The 23,192-nt window shown below is 38.4% G+C and overlaps 1 protein-coding gene across 1 annotated transcript in view; it reads left to right on the forward strand.

The window, feature by feature from the left end:
• The window catches only part of PIK3R1 (phosphoinositide-3-kinase regulatory subunit 1), a 78,451-nt gene extending 59,980 nt beyond the window's left edge, over positions 1-18,471 (forward strand). The window contains exons 8-16 of the mRNA XM_077816965.1: positions 6,441-6,543; positions 7,233-7,331; positions 7,456-7,636; positions 8,111-8,236; positions 9,165-9,307; positions 9,552-9,728; positions 9,830-9,898; positions 13,427-13,597; positions 14,093-18,471. Coding sequence (XP_077673091.1) covers positions 6,441-6,543; positions 7,233-7,331; positions 7,456-7,636; positions 8,111-8,236; positions 9,165-9,307; positions 9,552-9,728; positions 9,830-9,898; positions 13,427-13,597; positions 14,093-14,282 — 1,259 coding nt within the window. The 3' untranslated portion in view covers positions 14,283-18,471. The remainder of the gene's footprint in view (positions 1-6,440; positions 6,544-7,232; positions 7,332-7,455; positions 7,637-8,110; positions 8,237-9,164; positions 9,308-9,551; positions 9,729-9,829; positions 9,899-13,426; positions 13,598-14,092) is intronic.
• The last annotated feature ends 4,721 nt before the right edge of the window (positions 18,472-23,192 follow it).

The raw sequence follows: 23,192 nt of genomic DNA on the forward strand, positions 1-23,192 counted from the left end.
TTTGTTTTGTATCACAACACAGTACAAAAGTAAGACTATTATCAGTTGTCAGTACTTTACATGCAATGTCAGAGATTTAGTCTAAATGTTTATCATAATTCAACATTATTTTTTAAATGTTAATAGTCCTGTGAATATTGTGGCCTATGCTAAGACTGTTTTGACTTTTCACAATTATAGCTGTTGTACATTCTCCTTTTCATCCAGCAGAGGGCTCCCCTTCTAAGCTAATAAAAATCATGCGGTTTACACCTAATCTAACGAAATCAAAATACATTGTTAACTAATCTCCAGCCTGGGCAACACGAGGTTGTCCTGTTTAAATTTTGACACTATGTAGAGCTTAGGTTTCTCAACGCCTTGTAATTATTGGTAAAACCACATGTACTGTATTATAACAAATATGTACCAATTAACTGTACACCACTCAGCCCCATGCCCAGCTCTCAGTCCTGCTTCTTACATTGTATGTCTTGCATGTAAAGCACTTTAAGTAGCAGCAATCATGTAATAAGAATTAGTATGAAATCTGATCTTTCAGCAGTTGTAAAAGCTATCGGTTTGATGACAAAAAGTGCATACCAGTTGAGGTGATGTAACTTGTAAAGATAAGTAAAGTCTCAGATGCAGCTATAGTGCGCAAATGCATCTGTGTTCATATATTCATGTGGACACACACACCTGAATCGCATGTGTGGGGATGAGTGGGAATTCATTTTTGCATGGGTCATTAGACAAACATTGGACTAAACAAACATTGGACTTGGTACTGCTTTTCCACAGTGAAATTTCAACAGTTGTGTCTTGTTTGTGTGCTAATTACAGTGCTGGTTTGGCTGTTGTTCCTCCCCCTCAGATCTCCTGTGGCAATACCATAGTGTACTGTGGATGGTTGATGGAGGTTGTGTGATGCATGCTGTACTCCCCCCCTACTCCCACTCCCCTTGAAAAGGGAAAGTGGCATCTCCAGCAGGTGAACAGTCTGTGCCAGCTCTAAGATCAGGACTTCTCTGATGACTCCAAAACTATGAGCCTTCTACAGCACTGTTTAGTAAATCATACTGGCTAGATATTTTTTTTTAAATCCTGTAGTAGAGTGCATATCAGTTACTACCAAAAGCTAGGTTTTTCTGTTCTCTCACGGTTTGATAATTAGTACGGAAAGACAGATTACCATCCAAGTGTGAAATATGCCATGTTCTTTTCCAGACAAGACTGCTTCAAAGGGCAAGTAAAAATGGCAATCCTTTAGTAGGCAAAGGGAAAAAAACAACAACAGCAAGAAATTGTTGTAGGTGAAACCACTTATTTGGAAAATTAACTAAAAGTCATGTATAGGGTTTTTTTTCTGTGTAGTTTGTGCGTATGTGTGTAGTTTTATTTTGGGGGACAGGAGTTGGCCTTGCAGTAGCATTTTTGACAAACACAGAGGATCCCAAGGAATACAGCTAATTAGGAGAAATACTAGTTATGGCTTGGTAAAGGAAACAGGAAGTCTTAAGCCCCATCCCTTTAGGAGGCCTGTTTCTCCTTTCACTTACTCCTGATTTCCTTCCATGTAACAATTGAAGTGGTTACTTAACTGTCTTCACTCTTGAAGGTAAAGGAGTGAAGCCATGTAAGTGAAGGGGGAAACTGACCCTTTAATTCCCTCTTCCTTCCCTCATCAAGCATGCATAGTCTGACACTAAAACGAGGAAGATTGATTTGTCCCAGTGACCTTCCTGTACCACATGCCCATGAAGCTACCTTTGGCTCACCAAGTAATGAAGAGAACATGTATCCAGTATTGGAAACCACCATGGACATAGACATGTGTCTGTCTAGTGGTTAAATTGATATTAATCTGACTATGCAGTGTTGTTGTAGTCCTCTTGGTCCCAGGATATTAGAGAGGCAAGGTGGCTGAGGTAATGTCTTTTATTGGATCAACTTCTGTTGGTGAGAGAGACAAGCTTTCAAGCTTACACAGCTTTCAGGCGTCTTCTTCGGGTCTGTGTAAGCTCGAAAGCTTCTCTCTCTCACCAACAGAATTTGGTCCAATAAAAGATATTACCTCATCCACCTTGTCTCTCTGTTATTCTGACTAACAGTTTAGAACTTCATTCTAAGGGTCTTCAATCAACACCTGTAGTTGTGGTCCTGTAAGTATGTGGGAGGTGGTGCGGGGCATGCAAACAAGCTACTTTTGCACTGGGCTGTTCTGAGAGGTACAGAACTTTACAAGGAAGCCTTTGATTCTATTTTTTTCTGAACTAACTCAGCCACTTCCTGTATTTGGCTGCTCATAGTGCTTTTCTTGACACTCAGTTACTTTAATACTGCATTGAACAGCCTGTTATGGAGACTATTTTAAATCCACTTACAATGGTCTTCTCATTTACTTGGCGAAATGAGAAAGTTACTCCTGCATTGGCCATTTGTTAGCTGATGACAACTTTTACTTTGACTCTGGCTCTCCCCCCTCCCCCATCTGAAATCCCTGGCTCAGCAAATATTTGAACCTGCCCAAGTTAATCATGAAACTGAGATCTTTATCTGAGAGAGCTGTGCAAGCTACTGAGGTTTTTTTTTTTAGAGTACTACAATCCTGTTCACTTTTTAATTATGAACCAGAAATGTGTGGATACCCAATGCACAGTACAGAAGTTTAATTTGTTTAGAATAGAAGAGGGGACTTGGATTTTCTGACTTCATGTTACAGGTCTTTCGAGTGGATTTTATGGAGTGTTAATTGGAAAGCACAGAGTCTTTTCAGAACTGTTCACCTAATTCATTCAGAGAAGTGTCCTAACAAAGGAATTTTTTTAAAAGACTTTTCTATGTGAAAGAATTGCTATCTGAACTTTTCAGGTTGTTGGATACAAGTATTACTGGGGTGAGCATTTGCGATGCATAATTTACAAAGTAAGTGGTTTTGAATGTGTATGCAGTTCCCCCCCCCAAGTCCTTACAGAAATAGGGTGTATATATTTTCAGTACTTTATTATAATTGATCACCAGTCATAACGTGCCTGAGTGAAAGTCAATACCTATCCAGGTTAAGCTGGGGCAGTGGAAAATCACCTGTGTCCTGTCTGTTCTGGTTTGCCGTATAGTGTCACAGCAAGCTAGACTAGTTTGGGCTGAGCAGTAACCTGATTTTACAAGTGTGGCTGTCTAGAATTTGGTCAATGGTAAGAAAAGGTGGGAAGCATTTTTTTTCCTGGGAGCAGTTTTTGATGGAAGTTTAAATAAAAATCATACTAACCTCCTGTTAGACTAAAGGTAGCAATATATTATTTGCAGGAAATCTCTCATAACCTACTTTAAGTAATGTACTGTTGCAACTCAACTGTTTGAGGAGTAGGTGGGCTAACCCCTCAAGTTCAATGTTTGGACTTGTCTGGGAGCATCTTATGTATCCTGTTACACTCTGCAAATGGAACAAATCTTTGGTGCTTGTCTACCTAAATGGGGAAGAGAGGGAGGCTACTTCAAAAGGAGCTTAAGCATGATCATGTGCAGGCAAACCAGCATGTACAAGTATTGATGATGTTGGTACTATAGCCATCTTCTTGCATGCTAGTACTTGTCTAAAAGGATAAAACTACAACGAGATAGTTGGGTCGGGATGTGGATGCAATATTGAGGAGATGCAAATAATTTTGTTCATTTTTAAGTATGTAACAAGTATTCGCGTAGTATGTACAGATTTTATCTATCCAGTGGTCAAAAAGATTTCTTAAGATGACTGCATTGCTAATTGCTTCAGTTACTTATATTTTTGGTATCTAGTTTTCTGCCTAGATAGAGGATAGTGACTATTAAAGTATTCATAAGTGCTATGCATAGTACCCTACTGCTGCGTTAATAGTATTCTTTAGAGGAGGCTCAAAGAGTAATATTCAAAAAATCTTTTTTCATATTCAGTATGGTTGAGAAGAAATATTTTTCAGTAGCAGGAGGCTTTTGTTGATATAAAGTCAGATATATAAAGAAGAAAATGACAATGGCTCCTGCTTTCAGAAAATAACTAGCATGGTAAATGATAGGAGCAGGGCAGAGAAACAATGGGAAAAGGCAAACTATATCATTATTCTGACAGACAGGCTCTGTATGTTCAGAAGAGTCATTTTTTGAGATTTTGCTTATTTTGGTTCACTGCCCTGGTTTAAAAAAAAACCTCATTAACATCTTTAACATAAGATTGCAATATTTTATTTCTAGCTTTCAAAATTAAAGTGAAAATGTTTAACAGTTGTATTGCACTACAAAATGATAAGGAAATAAGGCACTTGGTATGATACAAAACGTATCAGGGCATTGTGACCATTTAAAAGTTTAAAACTCGGCACTGTATAGAAATACAATTTCTGTTCATTACATATTTGGAGTGCATATTCCCCCCCCCGCCCTTTTTTTTTTTTTTTTAAATATGTAAAGTAGGTACAAAAGGCCTAAAAGAGTCTTGAATGGTCATCTTTAGGTAACTGAATGGGCTACTGAAACTGAGAAGTTACCTACCTATCTGTAAACACAGATCCACTATATGTATTTTAAAAAAAAAAAAAAAAAAAAAAAGCTACGTGCTGCAGCATATCAGCCTTTGTCAACCTGCCAGCAGTGGAATGTACCATGCTGCAAAGAGTCAGAAAAATAAAATGGAGAAGTCAGCATAAGGAGAACATAGTCAGTCTGTTTGTGTATAACATCATTCATATATTGCAATTTTGTTTAAATGTCGAGTCTTTCTGAAACTGAAATTGTTTTAAGATTAGTGTAGAACAAAATGATGAAACAGGAGTGGTCTGGTGACATTATTTTGACACGATTGGCTGAGGATGATGATGTAATAGGTTACAGTGCAGCCCCTTATAGGTTTTAAAATGAATTCCAAGACACCATGACAAAGAGAGCCTGATTCTTTTTTCTTATAACTGAGCTTTACTCAGTGAAACTCATACAAATGTACAACACTGTTTGGAATATGGAAGAACTGGATATAGAATATCCCAGGACAGATATAAATTGTGGCACAGACTTGATGTTTTACATAGAAATGGATCCACCAGGTAATAATACTGCAGTCTTATTGTAAAAGACTGGTTCATTTTGGTCTTTATGATAGCTGCTGCAAAATCTCATTAGATGTTTAGGAGTTACTTCCTTTGTCATTGATGCAAATGATTTTTTTCATAACTTGGAATTAAATTGTGGTTTTAATGCATAGAAGTAGCAATTAGAATCATAGCCTGTAGTAAATACCTTTTTTCATCTTTAATTGGAATTGAATTGAATTCAGGTGTTTCAATTTTGATTTTATTCTCTCATATGTAGTCTTAGTTCTGTTTTAGTGTATACTAAAAATGTTGCATCATTTTTATTTTTATTTTTGCTATTTCTGCTCTACATTATGACTGACGAGATCCTATAAAAACACTTGTATTTCCTGGTACAGTGATTACACATCAGTATGCAGGATTGTCTCGGGGAAAACATTTTAAAATCTAACAAATTAATTCCTCACTTTGTATCTATTAGTCATTTGATAGTGGAATTGTTATACTATCCTGACACTCTCTTTATTATTATAAAAACATTGTCTTTTGCAGTCAAGCATATTATACAATCATATACATAAACTATGTAAAATTTACTATAGAACTTAAAACCTTGTTTCCTTTTTAACCCTGATTCCAATGTTGTCCTCCTAGCTAGTAAGACAGAAATGCTGCAGTATCTTTTCTGGCACCCAGTGGTGTACGTATGCAGCTTTGACATTGAGAAAAGGGGATGTGGTTTTTAATCAGACTTGCCATTTGGAACACAGTTTATCCTGTCAAATACTAAGATTAACACTACGGATATTTGGGTGACAGGTGGGTTCCTTAAAGGGGTTTTTAGCAGATCATTGTACAAAATGCTGAGGATCAGAGAAACTCAATTCCTCTTCCTAAAACATACAGTATTGCTGTGGTTTTGCTGCTTTTATTACCCACAGCGGCACTTGTACTAGAAAGTTGCAAAATTCCTCTTGGATAATTAAATGGGAGGAAAAATAAAAATGAAACTTGACATGTTTTGTTGTTCGTAATGATCGCAGGATGGATATTTGTTGTAGGAGGCGGACAAAGGTGAAAAACTTTAGTTTAAACATTTTTGCCACAAAATGCCTTTTTTGGTTGTGTTTTGCTTGAAATGTATTCTTCAGTAACTAACATACATCTTTTGGTGTAGTACATCCTTATGGAGTAATTAAGTTTGTTGCCAGTAAAATATCTTGATTTACTTGGTATCTTTCAAAGATTGCCAATAACAGAAACCTGTGTTTTGCAATCATTTTAGCTTTCTTTTGACATAATGATTGTTGTAAATCATAGCACAAATTAGAATTTTGAAGTATGTACTATTTAATTTGCAGCCGGGCTACAAATAACTTTTTTCCCCCTCCTCTGCAGCACTGCCTCCTAAGCCACCGAAACCTAATACTGTAATTAACAACGGTATGAATAACAACATGTCTTTACAAGATGCTGAATGGTATTGGGGAGATATCTCAAGGTAAGTCAGCAAAAGGCATGTATGTATTTGCTATATTCTCTTTTGTTTTCTACTTAACTACAGAAGAATGATTGTTGTATTAAGAACCATTTTCAGAACATTTTCCAACACAAACATACCATAGATGGTTTTGTTGCAAAGATGACTAAAAAGTGACTGACAGTCAGTTAGAATGCAGTATGTCCAAAAATATAATTCTTTGTAAGTTGTTCTATTATTTTAAGACCTCTATATGAAACACTAGCATGAAAGGACAACACTGAGAACCATCGTTTTTCCTCCTTTTAGCATCCAAGACCATAACTCTGAGGCACAATACTGTTGTGTTAATAAACCAGACTAAAAAATGCTGTGTATAAGCAACATTTTTGACCTTACTATATATAGATACAGTAGTAGAGTGTCACTGGATGCTCCAATTGTGCAGGCTTGTATGAACAAGTAGGAAGAACTTTGCAGAAATATAAATCTGTTCCAGCAGTGGGAGGGTATTGGATACAGCATTTTTATATTCCATTTGTTCACCAGTAGAACTATGAAATAAATGTAATGTTCTTAAGGAGACAGAGAAGGCTGATGAAAAAAGCAAAGATGTATTTCTGTTTTAAGAAAGATAGAGGGAGAAATGATAGATTACAGTGAGGAAATTAGTAAGAGGTAGTCATTGTTTACTTTTGCTTTCATTTTAGGGAAGAAGTAAATGAGAAGCTTCGTGACACTGCTGATGGTACCTTTTTGGTACGAGATGCTTCTACCAAAATGCATGGAGACTACACGCTTACACTAAGGTAAAATACTCAGCTAGATTCTGATATTGGAATATATTCTTACAGAGCTGCATTTAAAAATGCTACTTTCTTTTGGCAAGAGCATCCGAAGTATGGCTGACTGTTTTCCAAACTATATTTACAGGAAAGGAGGAAATAACAAATTAATCAAAATATTTCACCGAGATGGGAAGTACGGCTTTTCAGACCCATTAACTTTCAACTCTGTGGTTGAGCTAATAAACCACTACCGGAATGAATCTCTAGCCCAGTATAATCCGAAACTGGATGTAAAATTACTTTATCCAGTATCCAAGTACCAGCAGGTAATATTTTTTATTCTGTTTATGTACAGAAAAGTTATTAGTGTGTAGAGCCATTCAATATGGAGAAACTCTCTTCAGTTAATATTTGAGATACGAATAAACTGGATCTAAGACTTAAAAAAAAAAAGCAACTCTACAAATTGTACATCAAACAATACAAACTTTAAATACTCTACATAGTTTATTAAGAAATAAACTTACCAGGTTAAATATGACAATTTTAATGATGAAATATATAATTTTCAGCATAATGCTATGTGTTGGCAGTGCAAAATTGTCTTTTGTGCTTAATTTCATTTCAAATGTGCATATTATATGCATTCAGTACATCTCTTCTCCATATTGTGAGAGAAATGTCAAGTTATATTGTATTTCTTTCTAATGGTCACTTTTTTCTTAACCAATTTTATTATGAAATTTGTACTGTGTAACTGCTCCTTTACTGGATTTATTTCATTCTGCTTATCCTCCCAGGATCAAGTTGTGAAAGAGGACAGTATTGAAGCAGTGGGAAAGAAATTACATGAATATAACACTCAGTTCCAAGAAAAGAGTCGAGAATATGACAGACTCTATGAAGATTACACCAGAACATCTCAGGTGAGTTATCTTTGAAGCAGGACTTGTAGAGTGCAGGACTTCTTATTTGGTTTTAGAAGGACATTGACATAAATTGCTAATGTTAACTTTGAGGTACTTTTTTCTTTTCTTCTTTTAAAAGACAAAAGTTGCTTGATGTGATAGTTCAGTAAGTTGGAATCATTTACTCATGTCTGTGCACTGTTACCCACTACGCACTATAACCATAGGTTGGTACCCTCCTCTTGGCTTGGCAGCAGCTCTGCATATTGACCATTTGTAGGGTCTGGATCCCCATGCCTTGAAGGCACAAATTCAAACTACAATGCCTTAGAATTTCTCTCGAGAGAAAGGTATCATGTACAAAATGTATGGCACGTGGGTGTGACAACTAGACACAGTGCAGGAATGAATAGCAACCCACCTCTCTCATATTTACCAGTAATTAACAGAGCCTGGGAATGCCAGGGAAGTGGCACTGTTTTATGGTTGCAGAATGAATACTGTGCCTTCTGGAACCTGCAAGAAACATACCTAAAAGATAGGAATTTTGAAAGATACTGGAGATGTGGGTGAAACGCCAAGTAATCACTCAGATCAGCTTAGTATTTCAAGAGTCCCAACTATACCTGTAGGGGTACAAAGGGTAAAGTGAGGGCAGTTTCGAAAGGCTCCCATTGTAAAAATAAAACTAATATATAAAACAAATGTAGTAGATAATTCTACCTATGGTCATTGCCTTTCTTGGAAAGCAGCATCACTGTAGCAAGTTGTACAAGGCTCGCTTTTCATATATTGTAAAGGTCTACAGATGACTCACATGTTGCTTCAGGGATATTAAAGTACAATCATTTTGCTACAAAATAACTTAAACCTTTCCAGAGATATAGGCCAGTAAATCATCCCTTCAGTTTTATAGGGTCTATAATGATGATTACTTTATTTACAGGAAATTCAAATGAAAAGAACGGCTATTGAAGCATTTAATGAAACAATAAAAATATTTGAAGAGCAGTGCCAGACACAAGAAAGATACAGCAAAGAGTATATTGAAAAGTTTAAACGGGAAGGAAATGAAAAAGAAATACAAAGGTTGGTACCAGTGCTTATCTGTTTAAAATGTGTGTGATTTAGACAAAGTAAAAAAATACAAAGTCCATACATGAGAAGGTACGTCAACGAAATAAATCTGAAATGCAGTGGGTGACAGCTTACAAATTTTGCAACTGAATCTTGAAAAATAAATCTTCTCTTAGATGTTTACAAGTGAAAATAGGAAACCTGGATTATGTACCAGGATCTAACAAAGTATAACAAACCTAATTCTTCTTTTCAGAATAATGCACAACTATGAGAAGTTGAAGTCTCGAATAAGTGAAATTGTGGACAGCAGACGTAGACTAGAAGAGGATTTAAAGAAGCAAGCAGCTGAATATAGAGAGATTGACAAACGTATGAACAGCATTAAACCAGACCTTATACAGTTGAGAAAGACAAGAGACCAGTACTTGATGTAAGTACATATATGAATTACAAAGAATTTAGTTTTCCCATAATGTCCAACTTTTGCCGATTAAAAATATATATAAACCTGTTTTTTTATTTATTTTCCAGGTGGTTGACTCAAAAAGGTGTTCGGCAAAAGAAGTTGAATGAATGGCTGGGCAATGAAAATACAGAAGAGTAAGTATTTAAGGAATTGAATACTCCTGAAATCAAATAATGCTACACACTAATGAGTTTAAGCATGTTTAGTTCAGTGACTGTAGGAAGACTCTCAGGCACAGCACATCTGAGCATAGCTGATACTGGTTTGGACCTGACCACCTGTTTTACTGAGAATATTAGCAAGGGCACCAGTCTTATCCTTTGCTCTTCTATAAATACCTAAGAGAGGTATATGGTCAGGTGACTATAATGAGGAATTGGAATCTAGGATTCTGGGTTCGGCTCTTGACTCCATCACTGACCTCTTGAAAGACTTGAACTTAAAACTCTAACCTTGCTGCTCCTGTCTGTAAAATGGGGATCATATGATATACATTCCTCAGAGGGGTATTATGTAGCTGAATTAATATTTATAAAACACTCTGAGAAATTCTGATGACAGGCTCTCTACAAGCGCAAAGTATTGGTGGTGGTTAGTATCAACCATCACCAGAGATGGACATGATCCAGAGCGTGGATCTGCTCTGCCTTTATATTCCAGTTTATGACTTGTCTGAGTAGAGGCAGATATTGTTCTGTCATTAAAGCAAATGAGTTGGATACAGGTTTTTAACTTGCTTTGGCCACTGGACCATCACCACACACAGATCATGGGTGAAAAGTGTTGATCATGTAACTGTCAAGTATTCCAGGCTAGGTGAGGTGACTATAGTGATGGATTCTAGTTTCCCTTTAAAACCAAATCTAACCAACAGAAACTTCATGAATCAAAGAGTAACTTCATGAATCAATAGTTTAAAAAAAAATAAAACCTGAATTTCAGAAGAGGTGTCAGTGGAATTCATATACTGTTTAACATTATCACCCTATGTTGCTTCCTGTCCTTGCCTTCTACACTTCCTTTCTTGGTCAGAGGTAGCTGCAGCATGGTCAGTGATGTGTTTTTCTATGGTTCCACTCTAGCTTTGTCTAAAATAGTGGTTTGGCTTTTCTTAGTTGTCTTCTATTGCTATAGAACTGGTGCAGCTCCACTGGGATTGGCAATCGTGGAAGTATTGGATAGACAGGGCACAGGCATTTTTACAACCATGTTGTTTGACCTTTCAGAGCACAGGTAGAAGATAAGGTGGTAAAAATGTAGGCAGCCAGTCTCCATTAGGCCTCCCATCATTGTTATGACAAGAATTCTGCACCAAAGTGCAGATACATAATTAGTTAAACAACCACAAAAAGTAACTATGAATGGAGTGATGTCAGATTGAAAGGAGATCTCAAGTGGGTTTCCACAGGAATCTGTTCTGGGTGTTATTTAACATCTTTATTAATGACCTGGATGTAGGACTAGAGAGCATACTGATCAGATTTGCAGATGACACTAAGGTGAGGGAGCAGGGCCCACAAACACTTTAGAGAACAGAACTAAAATGCAGAGGGATCTTGATAAATTGGAGAACTGGACTATAGACGACAAAATGAAATGCCACAAAGACAATAAGGTGCTACAAATCACTAGGGGTGATAGTGCCACTCTACTTCGCGCTGGTTAGGCCTCAGTTGGAGTACTGTGTTCAAGTTTGGTCACTGCTATAAAGAAGGGATGTAGAGAAACTGGAAAGGATCAAGAGGCAAGCGACAAAGATGATCAAAGGGATGGACTGCAAGCCGTATGGGCAAAGGCTGAAGGAACTGGGTATGTTTAGTTTGGAAAAGATTAAGGGGGGATATGATAGAGGTCTTCAAATACTTGAAAGGCTACCATAAAAAAGGATGGAGAAAAAATTTGCCCTCTTGTCACAGGGGGCAGGACAAGAGGCAATGGGCTCAAACTACAGCCTAGCAGATTTAGATTAAATCTCAGGAAATACTTCCTAACTGTAAGAACAGTAGTACAATGGTACAAGCTGCCTAGGGAAGTCGTGGAAGCTACGTCACTGGAGGTTTTCAAGAAGAGGCTGGATAGCCACCTGTCTTAGATGATTTAGACACAACTAGTCCTGCGTCTTGGCAGGGGGATTAGACTAGATGACCTGTGCAGTTCCTTCTAATCCTATGGCTCTGTGATTTTCTTCTTAACGCTAGAGCCAATTGGAGATTGCTCCAAAATAAGGCTAGTGCAGACAAGGCCACAGTTTGGGAACATAGGATCCAAATATGAAATGAAACATTGAAAAAATAGCTTTTATTTATTTTGTCTTTCCTTGCTAATGAGCCATCTGATTTCTGCTCAAATTTATGCTGACACCATTCAGATTGTTTTCCGAAGTAATAATATAGCCAAAATAAACACTGAAAATGAGAATAAACAGACAACTGGGATCCTTGTCTAGGAGATAGCTGGAGTTAAAGTGGTAGAAATACAAATAAGGGCAATGGGGTGTGACAGGATAAGGAAGGTAGATGGTGTTCATTAGTGAGAGAAACCAGAATCTTCCAAAGAAACTGAATTCCAACAGTGGACACTGATGTTTGTAGCACAGATTGAGGCTAACTAGAATCAAGGAATTGGGGATGAATGAGAAGACGTATTTACTCAGTGCTTGAAAAACTGACCAGACACCTACTAGCCAGAGGTCTAAATCTACTAGCCAAAAGTATACCGATGGACAAATTTGGAGGGTCCCATCAGTGCAGGCTAGCAGCCATACCTTGGTGTGCGGAGGGAGCGTTATTCCACTTCTCCACAGTCTCCAGCTGCTTGTTTACTGTCGAGGTGCTGTCCTTTAACCCTGGTTGGAGGCTTTATCTAGCTACAGTAGTCTGAATAACTATGAAATTCCATCCTATGTGGCTGAAGGAAGAGAGAAAAGCTTTCTGTATCCTAATTGCAGAAAGGCATGGGGAGGGAAGAGCCTCTATTCTGTACCTTTCTTAGAACCCCCCGTTTGCAGCAGAGAGGAGAGAGAAGTCTATTATGCTGCCCTTTCCAGACCTTTTATTTTTTTGGGTCTCTTTCCCAAAATGAATAATTCACTTGCCCCTCTCTGCTGTTGCACATAACTTTCCCAAACAGCAGCATGAAATTGAACTGATTCCTGACAATTTCACTGCTGACCACAGAGTTCTGACCATCAGCAATGAAACTGACCTAGGGTGCTGTTCAGTTTGCTGGGCCTGTTGCTTGCCAAAATTAGGAGCAGCAGCAGAAGCACTCTCTGAAGACTCAGGAAGATAACACTGCCTCCATTTATATTTCTTTCATACTTATAAGGGTATCTGCACAGTAATGCTAGAAATAACATTTTTATTTTTACATGAAAACTTAAAGTCAGAAGAATTATATGGCTTGGGCCCCTGTACTCACCTTCCTACTAGTGGGTTTTTTCAAGTCTTGCTGCCTGTACCTAGTTTCTTCTCTGTGACATTACTGAATGTGGCTTGCTGGTGTAGGCATATGATTCTTGCTTGGGGTGAGAGAGAGATCCCAGGTTCAAAAAACCTTGGACAAGCCCTTGCAAAGGCTGTGTTTGAGGGCTGGACTTGATGACTTCTCGAGGTCCTGACAAGCTCTACATTTCTGTGATTATCCTTTTCATATTTGTACAGCCAATACTCTATGGTTGAAGATGATGAGGATTTGCCCCATCATGATGAGCGAACGTGGAATGTGGGAAATATCAACAGAAGCCAAGCTGAAAATCTGCTGCGGGGAAAACGGGATGGAACATTCCTTGTTCGGGAGAGCAGCAAACAGGGTTGCTATGCCTGCTCTGTTGTGTATGTATCCTGATTTTTTGCTTTGGTTGTAAAAGCATAGAGGTGACAATGAGGTTAAAAAAAATTGTTGCTAGTAAGTTTATCTGGGTGATGAGCAAGAAATCCTGTTAGGGCCTGATCTCAGTGACTTCAGCAGGCTTGGGACTGGGCTGTCAGGATCATCTACCCTCATTACTGCTCCTCTGCGTCCTGCAAAGTTCAACCCTGGGAAGTTCCCACAGACGGACCTTAGAGTGAAGCATAGAACTACTGGCTGCTGATCCACTAAGTTCTTTGTACCTTCTGCCTACCCAAACAGTGTGTAAAGCATGACACCCTGAGAATTCTAGTTAGATGTAAGATGTATGGAATTATTCCAATGTAGAATACTGTCATTTTGTATATTTACCAACATTTATATATTTACTGTCAATTCGCTATTCCCTAGCCTGTTCTTTAACACGTAAACTTCGCTTTCTTGACAAATTAAAAACCTTTCTATTTTTTTCCCTTTAGGGTGGATGGAGAAGTAAAGCACTGTGTCATAAACAAAACCCCTACTGGGTATGGATTTGCAGAGCCATATAACTTGTACAGCTCTCTTAAAGAACTGGTGCTACATTACCAACACACATCACTCGTGCAGCACAATGACTCTCTCAATGTCACACTAGCCTATCCAGTATATACACAGCAGAGGCGATGAAGACCTTAATACTCAGTTTTAAAACAAAAAAATCAACAACACTGAGGCCTCTGGAGAGAGAAGGTTCCTTTCAGCCTGATTTGTGAATTTCAGCTGCAGTATCAAAGTTGTCTGTCTTCAGATGGGACTAGAGCTTTCTTGACAACTGCAGTGGGAGAGATCACAGTATTAAGCTGTGAATGTATGTTTCTAATCTAAAGTGCTTTTTTATTGAGAAAAGAAAAACACAAGAGAGGGAAATGCTATACCTATCTCCCTGCAGGAACATAGAGGCCTTTAACCATGGTGCTTGTTTACGATCTCTTTGAAGCTTTACCAGCTAGAATGTGGGATTCTGCAGACCCCAGGGGCAACAGGTCTGTGTAATTCTGTTTATGGAATTTCTCGGTCATGGCGAGGTTCAGATTTGGTGTTGCTGTACTCAGTGGATCCAGGCACAGAGCATTGTGGATTTTCGTTTCCTGATGAATGATATGTAGCAGAATGGCACTTTCACTTATAAGGGACACTTTAAAAAGACTTCGGTTACAGTATGTTGTTCAGAGGAAATGATGTAATAGCAAAGTGCCAGGAAGTGTTTTGTTTAGACGTTTAAAATCTCGTGTTAAGAACATATTTAAGACTGAAGAGAATGGGACTTTCAATGGCATATGGTATATAAAAATGTACATAGTGGATGACTAACTATCATCAATGGAAACTATCAATACCAAACTGCTTCTAGTTTCTCTTTTCTGTTTGCTGAAAGCTGAATCCTTAGACAGTGCTATGCAATACTGAATTTTCTTTTGGTTGTATTTCTTTTTCAAGTATACCTACAGGATAAGCTTTTTTTCCTGTTGTTTTGTTGCCTGAAAAATGTTTTTCCTGAGTATTATTTTTTGTTAATATTCATTTTGTTGTTCGGGTTTTGTTTTGTTTTGTTTTTAAGAAATGTACAGGACGCCAGTAAAAATTGGCTTCAGAATTAAAACTATGAATAGTTTACAGGTTTCCTTGTATAGAAGGTTAAAAAGTTCCTTTTTTTTTTTACCCCCCCCTCTGGACTAAATATTTTGTTGGGCCGTGCCTGATAAGCTTCAAAGCTGCTTTATTCAATAAAAATATATGAGCATTACAAAGTATCACTGAGTCTAAAAATATTGTTTCAAGGATATCTTTAGAATACGGTACCATGCTGTATTTGCTTCTTGGCGCATTTTGAACGTCTGTCCCGATTGTCTTTGTATTTGGAAGGGGAAAAAATGTACACCCCCTCCTGAGCATTACTGCGGAAGAACAAATGAAACCCTGGATACTAGAGCAGTCCGTTTGGATTTCAAGCTCCATCCACATAGTAAATCCATCGTAAAAAGCAAATCCAGCATCTTGACCTACCATAGTAGACTTTTTGTCAGCATGCCAAGCTACCTTTCATTTCATATGAAGGAAGAAGTTTCTCTAAAATGTGTTTGTTTTTTGTATTACTAGAAAAAGACTCCCAAGTTTGTTCTGAACAATAGGGTACAAGACAGGGTTAATTCAGATGAGAAACCCTTGGTTTTTTAACATCAGGATTTCCATAACAAACTTTTGATGTTTTTCACAAACTTATTGGCTGAAAGGTAATGTCATCTAAAAGAATAAATTTTAGGTACCAGAGAGTTACAGGATTTCTGTTAGTTAAAGAAACAAAGGATGTCAGTGTCCCACTTACCAAAATTGTAAAGGGTTATTTATTCACTGTGGGTTTCTGACATGGTTATCCACTCACAACATTGGAAAAATTCATGCTGCTGCTTCACGTTTTACAGATTAATAGGGCAGTGATGTCTGAGAGGACTCTTGAAGATTTTTAGTCCAGGTGAAGATATGAATTTGTTTTTCCTTTGAACTACAAGTGTAACACCTTTTATTGTTAAAGGGAGTTAGTTGCATGCACAATGGAAGGAATAAATCCCATTGAGTTCTCTGATTATTGCCACCTTTCAAAAATGTACATCTCTTAAAAGGAAGTATTAAGTACTTATTTAGAAATCTGTACCTTTTAGAAATACTGTTAGGCAATTAGTTTGTCACCTGTGGTTTATTTCTACATTACCTCTTCATTTCTGATGCTGTGAGATTTTTGTTTTTATTTTGGTTTTGGTTTTTTAGCCTGTTGACTTTGCTTTTCTGTGGAATGTATTTTATCTTACCAGAACCTAATCTTTCACATATCAGGGAGCAAAGCTCAACCATCACTAATGTCTCAGGACAATTACAATTTCAAAATCAAACTGAACTTTTTTCCAGTTATACAAGCCTACAGTTCATCTCTCCTTCCCAGGCAGACTTCTCAGAGACCATCTGAATTTGTTTTTTCTAATGCCTTTCCTTGACTTTACCATTTATTCTGCTTTTAATGTCATTCAACAGAGCTCGAAATTCAAATCCATCCAGTTTTCAGCAATTAAGCAACCTTCGTGGTATGTCAACATATCCTTCTAAGGATAAAACAAAAATTAAAAATATTAAAGATGTTGGAGGAAAAGTATTACATTTATTTTCTTTAGGCAAAATGTATATAGCCTGGATTGATGTGTCACTTAAAACTTTTCAGCAAAGGATGTAGTAGACAGACATTTGGGACCTGACTTTCCTCTCACGTCCACAGAAGTCAGTGGGCCCAGTTCTCAGCTGGGATACATTGGGTTGCTCCATTGTTTTAAGTGGTGCTAGGCCGATTTACACCACCTGAGGATCTGTGCTTACAATGGAGAAAAACTAGTATATGTGAGAATCAGGCCCCTGACTTCTCTTGCACAAACAAGGACAAACAAGCACAAAGCTGAGAAGATTTTTTCATTAAGGCATCTTAAGTTGAAATTTAGCCTGGACAAGGTCCATGCACTACTTAAGGGTCATTTAAACCCTCAAAATAGGGCTTTAGTTGGTTTGATGTGGTGCCTAGGCCATGTGTGGGCTCTCTGCAAAGTGAGTTGTACAGTCCTGCAGCTTTGCCAAACACCTTTTTTGATTGCTGAGTTTTATGCCCTTTATATATTGTATGATCCACTCACTTTGGTTGAACTAAACCAGCTTTACTATACCTGGAAACTCAAACTTCATATGAAACAAAGGTATGTTGATATAACTGAAGAAACACGGTCCTTCTAATGTCATTTCAGCGGTAATTTTTCCATCTAATATGATTAAAGTTTTTGAATACTTAAGTCTCTGAGCTGCCGCAGTACTTTTTACAAGGCTGCTGAAAGGTAGATGTACATGTGACCACAAGAAAAGTGAGAGAAAGCAAATTATTGTTTCTTTAAACTGAAGCTTGGATTTGGGGACCGGAGGGGGTGTGTGTGTGTGAATGGATCATAATCTAGGTGCATCTTACACCAAACACAGTCCTTTTGCTCAATCAAAACACATGCTGTCACTCATTTTTTTGTTTAAAAACAAACACACACCCCTTTTTTGGTGAAAGTTGTTTCCAAATAAAGTGAGAAGATTGTGTAGTTCTGTTTTTAAAAACAACTCATCTGGATGGTTCACTTATCTATCAAAAAATCTGTAAAGCCAAATCTTCTGTTTAATGCCAGCTGTTCTGTAGAAAAGGAGTGGCTTTGTCTTGTAATTGGCAATGAACTATAATGCTTGGGAAATCCTTCTGATGCTTCTAATTGGGAAAACTTCTGCCGGTTATAACACAGTGCTTTTGCTATGCATGGTATTCAGTTGGGAAAGTGAGTCCTGATATTATTTTTTCTTCAGGGTCACTTTAGAAATGGGCAGCTCAACGCACAATGCCTCCCATGGGACAAGGTTCCAAAATGCAACATTCTGTACAAAAAAGAAAATGAAATATTACTATCATAGAAGGCTAAACTGGACTGGTCTGTGAGCTGATAGTTACATTGCACTTGTCCCTATGAGACTGCATTAGCTGCCCAAGATGCTGCTATTTTTTGTATTCTTGTTTTAAAAAAATAAAACTCTGTTCTGTTAAATGTCTTTAAAACATTAAAATTACTTTGTTTAAAAAAATGGTCTTGGAGGAGATGGAAGGTAGGGTGGGTTGTAAATTGCCTTTACAAGGCAATAATAAAAATGTGCCTCCTTGAAATTTTGTTCAAGCTATAGATTTGATGGAGCTGTGTCTTGTTTTTAAGTTGCTTTAAAAATTGTACTAGGTCTTCAAACAGAATAAAGATTGTTTTGAAACTGCATTTTACTTGTTGAGGCCTCACTAAGGACTTTTTGAGAAGTTACTTCAACAGGTTACATCACTGACTCCTACAGTGTGCTTGTTCCCCACTTTGTAGAGGAGAATTGAAGGTGCATATTGGTGAAGGGAGCTAGTTAGCTTATGATTTATACTCATTCTTAATTATTCGTTTAACTTAGTGAAGTGACAGTAGCCACTGAAGAGCTCTGAAGTAGTCTCGTGCATATAATGACACCAAGAATGGTAGTTTTCTTAGATCAGTGACACTGCAAAATCAATGTAATGTTATAAGCCTGTTCCCTATAACTTCAGACTCTAGGTGTAATCCTGGCTTCACGGACGTCAATGAGGGTTTTTCCATTGACTTCCGTGGGGCCAGTATTTCATCCCCGTATCCAAATTTAACCTAGCAGCATGAACACAATCATCTACAAAAAACAATGAGAAAAAAAAGAAAAAAAAAAGTCATTCTCAATGTTATTTTCTTCCAGACTTTGCTAGTGGGAAATGTCTAATTGTCCCCACTTTTTAAAGAGGGAGGACTTGGGAAAAACAATCAAGATTTCCCTTTCCATATCCCCTAATAAAAAAACAAATCCAGATGTCTGAAGGCTTACAACCTTATCTGGGCAGGGCAGGCACCAGTTCTATACATAGCAAATGTTCCATTTTAGAATTTGCACAAATAGTGCAAATTATAAGTGCATACTGGGGCCTCCAGAAATCACAGCATGCAAATAATAATAGTTCTTAATGTTTTCACAGCCCTAGTAGAGCTCCCATTGCTGGACACTCACCAGGGTCCCATGGTTTGGGTCCCATGATCTCATAACCTTCCCTGAGTCCTGGAGCCTACCCAGACCATCTCTGTGGCCTCTCTGGAATACTGCCTGGGCATAGACACTGACTGTTATTCCTCTGCAGAAGTCATACCTCGCAATCCAATTACCCATGGCATCTGGGTGACCTGTGGTGATCCCCCAAAACACTCCAATAGCTTAAGCAGAGCTCCAACCTTGTGGGCACTCTGGTTTACAGTTTCTCTCACCAGAGACACGGGATAGTTGAAACACATAACACACAGGCTATGTAAAGGGTTTCTAACACACTCTACGTTAGCACAAGCGATATACAGATCTAGACAAAACAATAAAACACCTGTATGTCATTCCCTGCCCCAATTCCCTCTCCACTTTTGAAGGTTGTTTGGGATTTGGTCAGAGTCCTATAGAGTATTCAGGATCCCACATCCTGCACATTGTTTCTCCACTGAATCCGGGAGTTTCTGTCTCACTGTCCTACTTCCTCAGCTGATCTTACCATCAAAAAGGAGAAAAGGGTTCTCCTCTATTCTTCTCCCTTGCCCCAAGCCTCCTTATTCTTTTTAAACCTCTGCTTTGTCATCTCTTTCCCTTTATTCTCCTGCTGGGGGGGGAGGGTTCTTTGATGCATCTGATGAAGTGAGCTGTAGCTAACGAAAGCTCATGCTCAAATAAATTGGTTAGTCTCTAAGGTGCCACAAGTACTCCTTTTCTTTTTGCGAATACAGACTAACACGGCTGTTACTCTGAAACTTGAAGTAGTCAGTGATTCATCAAATCAACCAGAATTCAGAAGCTGTATCTAGATAGATTCCCCAAATCATCGCAAACATCTTATTTAAAATATTTACTATGGGCTACTATTAAATTTTTATTCCTCTCAATATCAAGTCTGGTTGGGTTTTTAAACTGGATTACACACACTGCAGTTCCCTTCTGCTAAACCTGAAAACATAGCACACTTGTCTCTTCTACCAGAACACGTTAACACAACCGTCTCTTCTAAACAATGAATTTCCACAAGATCCAACTTCAAGATGTAAACTTATATGGTGTTACGTTGAGCCACGGAATATTTTATTGTCCGCTATTGGAATGATTTTGGTTAAGCGTATTTCTGGACTGTGTAGATGCGGTCCTTGGCGGACAATGGAAATTTGCAAAAATGTTGCTGTTCCATTTTGAATGGAATGCCAACCGTACCTCCCCCACAAAATACGTCTAATGTGTGCAAAATAAGGTTCTTGAACAAGTCCTTCATGCTAGTCCCTTTGCCTGAGTTTATGAACCCAGAAAAGAGAGAAATGGTAAACCCTTCATTTGTTGCCGCCTTCAGATTAAAAGATACACACAGTGTGATTTCGGGAAGTTGCACGTGCTTAATAAAGCATCCTGAAGGATGATACTGTGGGACTAGTCCCTCCTCCTTAACGCTTCTTCCTGTCCATTTTTCCTTCCCTAAAGCTAACCTGCATATGCCCATGGGTCAAACACTGATGCAATAAAGTGAATTTTCTTTCCTATACAGTAGAACCCCTATATAGGAACTAATTGGGAATTGAGGACTTCATAAAATCAAAAAGTTCATAAAATTGAACAGCTCAGAATTATAGTAGATAGATGCATCCATTAATTAATTGTTCAGTGGAGATGTACAAAATGAATGGTAACAAAGGTCTACAATCTGCCTGATTTTTCTTTGCGAGAACTGCATCTTTTCTTTGCTATCACATCTCTCTTTTCAAACCTGTACAACTGCCTGAACAGTGGTTGAAGGATTGAAGTCACGTGCAGTGGAAGAAAGATGACTTTGGTGGCAGGAAAATGGCTCATATAACTAGTCTTCATAAGATCGATGTTCATAAAACCAGGGGACTACAGTACGTTGCTCTAAGTCCATAAATCAGAGACCCAGTAACTCAAGTGCCAACATTAATCAACTGGGCATTAAGCAGCAATGCCACTGGTAGGCATAGTGCAATTTATGCCAACTGAGCAAGGTGCAGATAAACGGCAACACTCCACACAAAACAATTGGAGCCAAAGGACCAAAGAACAGGTAGAGACTACATGAGAAAGCATGGGGGGAGGGGTTACTGCATGTGCACAACAGCAAAGTTAGACCTCAACCACCCTTCCTTTTCCTGAAACACATTTAAAGTACAGTAATCACTAGTCAGTCTGACCTGTGACTTGCAGTCAGCCAGCCAGCCACTGGACTGAAGGTAAGTATGACTCATCGTCATGCTGCTGCCAATTGGGGCTGTGAAATCAATGGCTAGGAAGCAATAAAAGATAGCAGCAGTGGCAGCTTGTGTTTTATGCTATTACTCTACTTTTTGAGTGGTTTTAAACACTTGTCAAGACCCAGTTTGGTGGAATGAGCCCCCCTGCCCCAGCATCCTCCTTGCCAATTAGAAGAGTCCTCTCCTCCGAGTCCAGCAGCAGCTTCATTCTCTTTGTGGCCAGTCTGCACCCTTCCTTCTAGCTCCCTGATTGTTTGGTTCTTCGAATCACAGTGGGTAAATTAAACCTGTTTTGGGGCCCACAACCCAAGCTGCCTGATTCTAAACTGACCAACCCTGAGGAAACTCTATGACAGCCCCTACTTATGGGCCCTGCCATACAACTGCAGCTGCCTGATAAGTGCCTCAGTACTCTGCTGCAGCCACCAGCCCATCCAAATATGAGGCTTATTTAGAATCTAAGCTACTAGAAAAGGAAATCAGTAAATACAGGAAGGTGCTGTCAGATTCTCTGGCTAAAAGTAGGACAATAAATGTTCATCCATTCCCTCTGGTCAAGGAGAGTGGGCTTAAACATGGCCCCAATCAGCCTTTAATCACACCAGAGACACAAGGCCTGTATTAATGATATTGACACAACAAAAAAAGTTCATTAATTGAGGCCCGATGGGGATAAAATTCTTGTACAGAACAGTCCTGAGTCTTGATCTTTCAAAGGACCTATGCCCTCAGATACGTGGAGTGCCAAAAATAGAAGCTGTGCAGGGGCACTTCTGACCGTAGGTAAACAGCTGTACTGATTGATCAGCCACTATTCAGACTTTGGATGATCTTTATGGAGACTAGCACTTTACTCTCCGACTGGGTACTGATTTCATCAACCCGCTGAACAGAAAGATACTGAGGTTTCCTCGAAAAATTAGGAATATTAACCATGCACGTGCCCAGCCATGGCTATTGCCAGAACAATATTATGAGAACCTTCCACTTCTTACCACTCATTCCTTATATTTTGGCAAGATGACATTTGTCCTATTCTTAGATGAAATTTAGGCCACTAATTTAAGCACATGCAAATAGTTACAGAAGGAAGACCTGATGGCTAACGCACAGCAGCACACTAAAACCTCCCACGTTTAGTCATTTGAACACATAGTAACTGGCTAGTGACAATAACACTGGACATAAATTCAGCTAATTAAAATGATAGGTTTAATTAGAATATGTATCTTTTCCGAGTCATTAATTTTAGTCTGAAGCTGCAGGATCATGGAAAAAAACAGGTAATATGTTTAGAACTGGCAAAATGCTTGTTGTTTTATCCTTTGAAATGTAAAAAAACTGGCATCCCCATCTCCCCCCAAGGCAAACCCGTCAAAACCCCAACCCCCAACCACAAGGCAACTCTGCCACTCCCCTACTTCAACAGCCACTTATCATATCTAGAGAGATAACGCATACAGATAAGATTGCTAACATCAAAGGTCTCCTCACTCTCACATGACTCAAACCGTCTCTCACACACATACACTGTGCACTTGGGTGTTGGTGAGCAGACAGCTGCTGTATTTTCAGTGATTTTCATCTCTTATCACTTAAACTGTGGACGTGGGAACTCTGCAGCATCTTTCGCTGGACACAGAAACTT

The sequence above is a fragment of the Eretmochelys imbricata genome, chromosome 5, assembly GCF_965152235.1.
Source record: "Eretmochelys imbricata isolate rEreImb1 chromosome 5, rEreImb1.hap1, whole genome shotgun sequence".
Lineage (NCBI taxonomy): Eukaryota > Metazoa > Chordata > Testudines > Cheloniidae > Eretmochelys > Eretmochelys imbricata.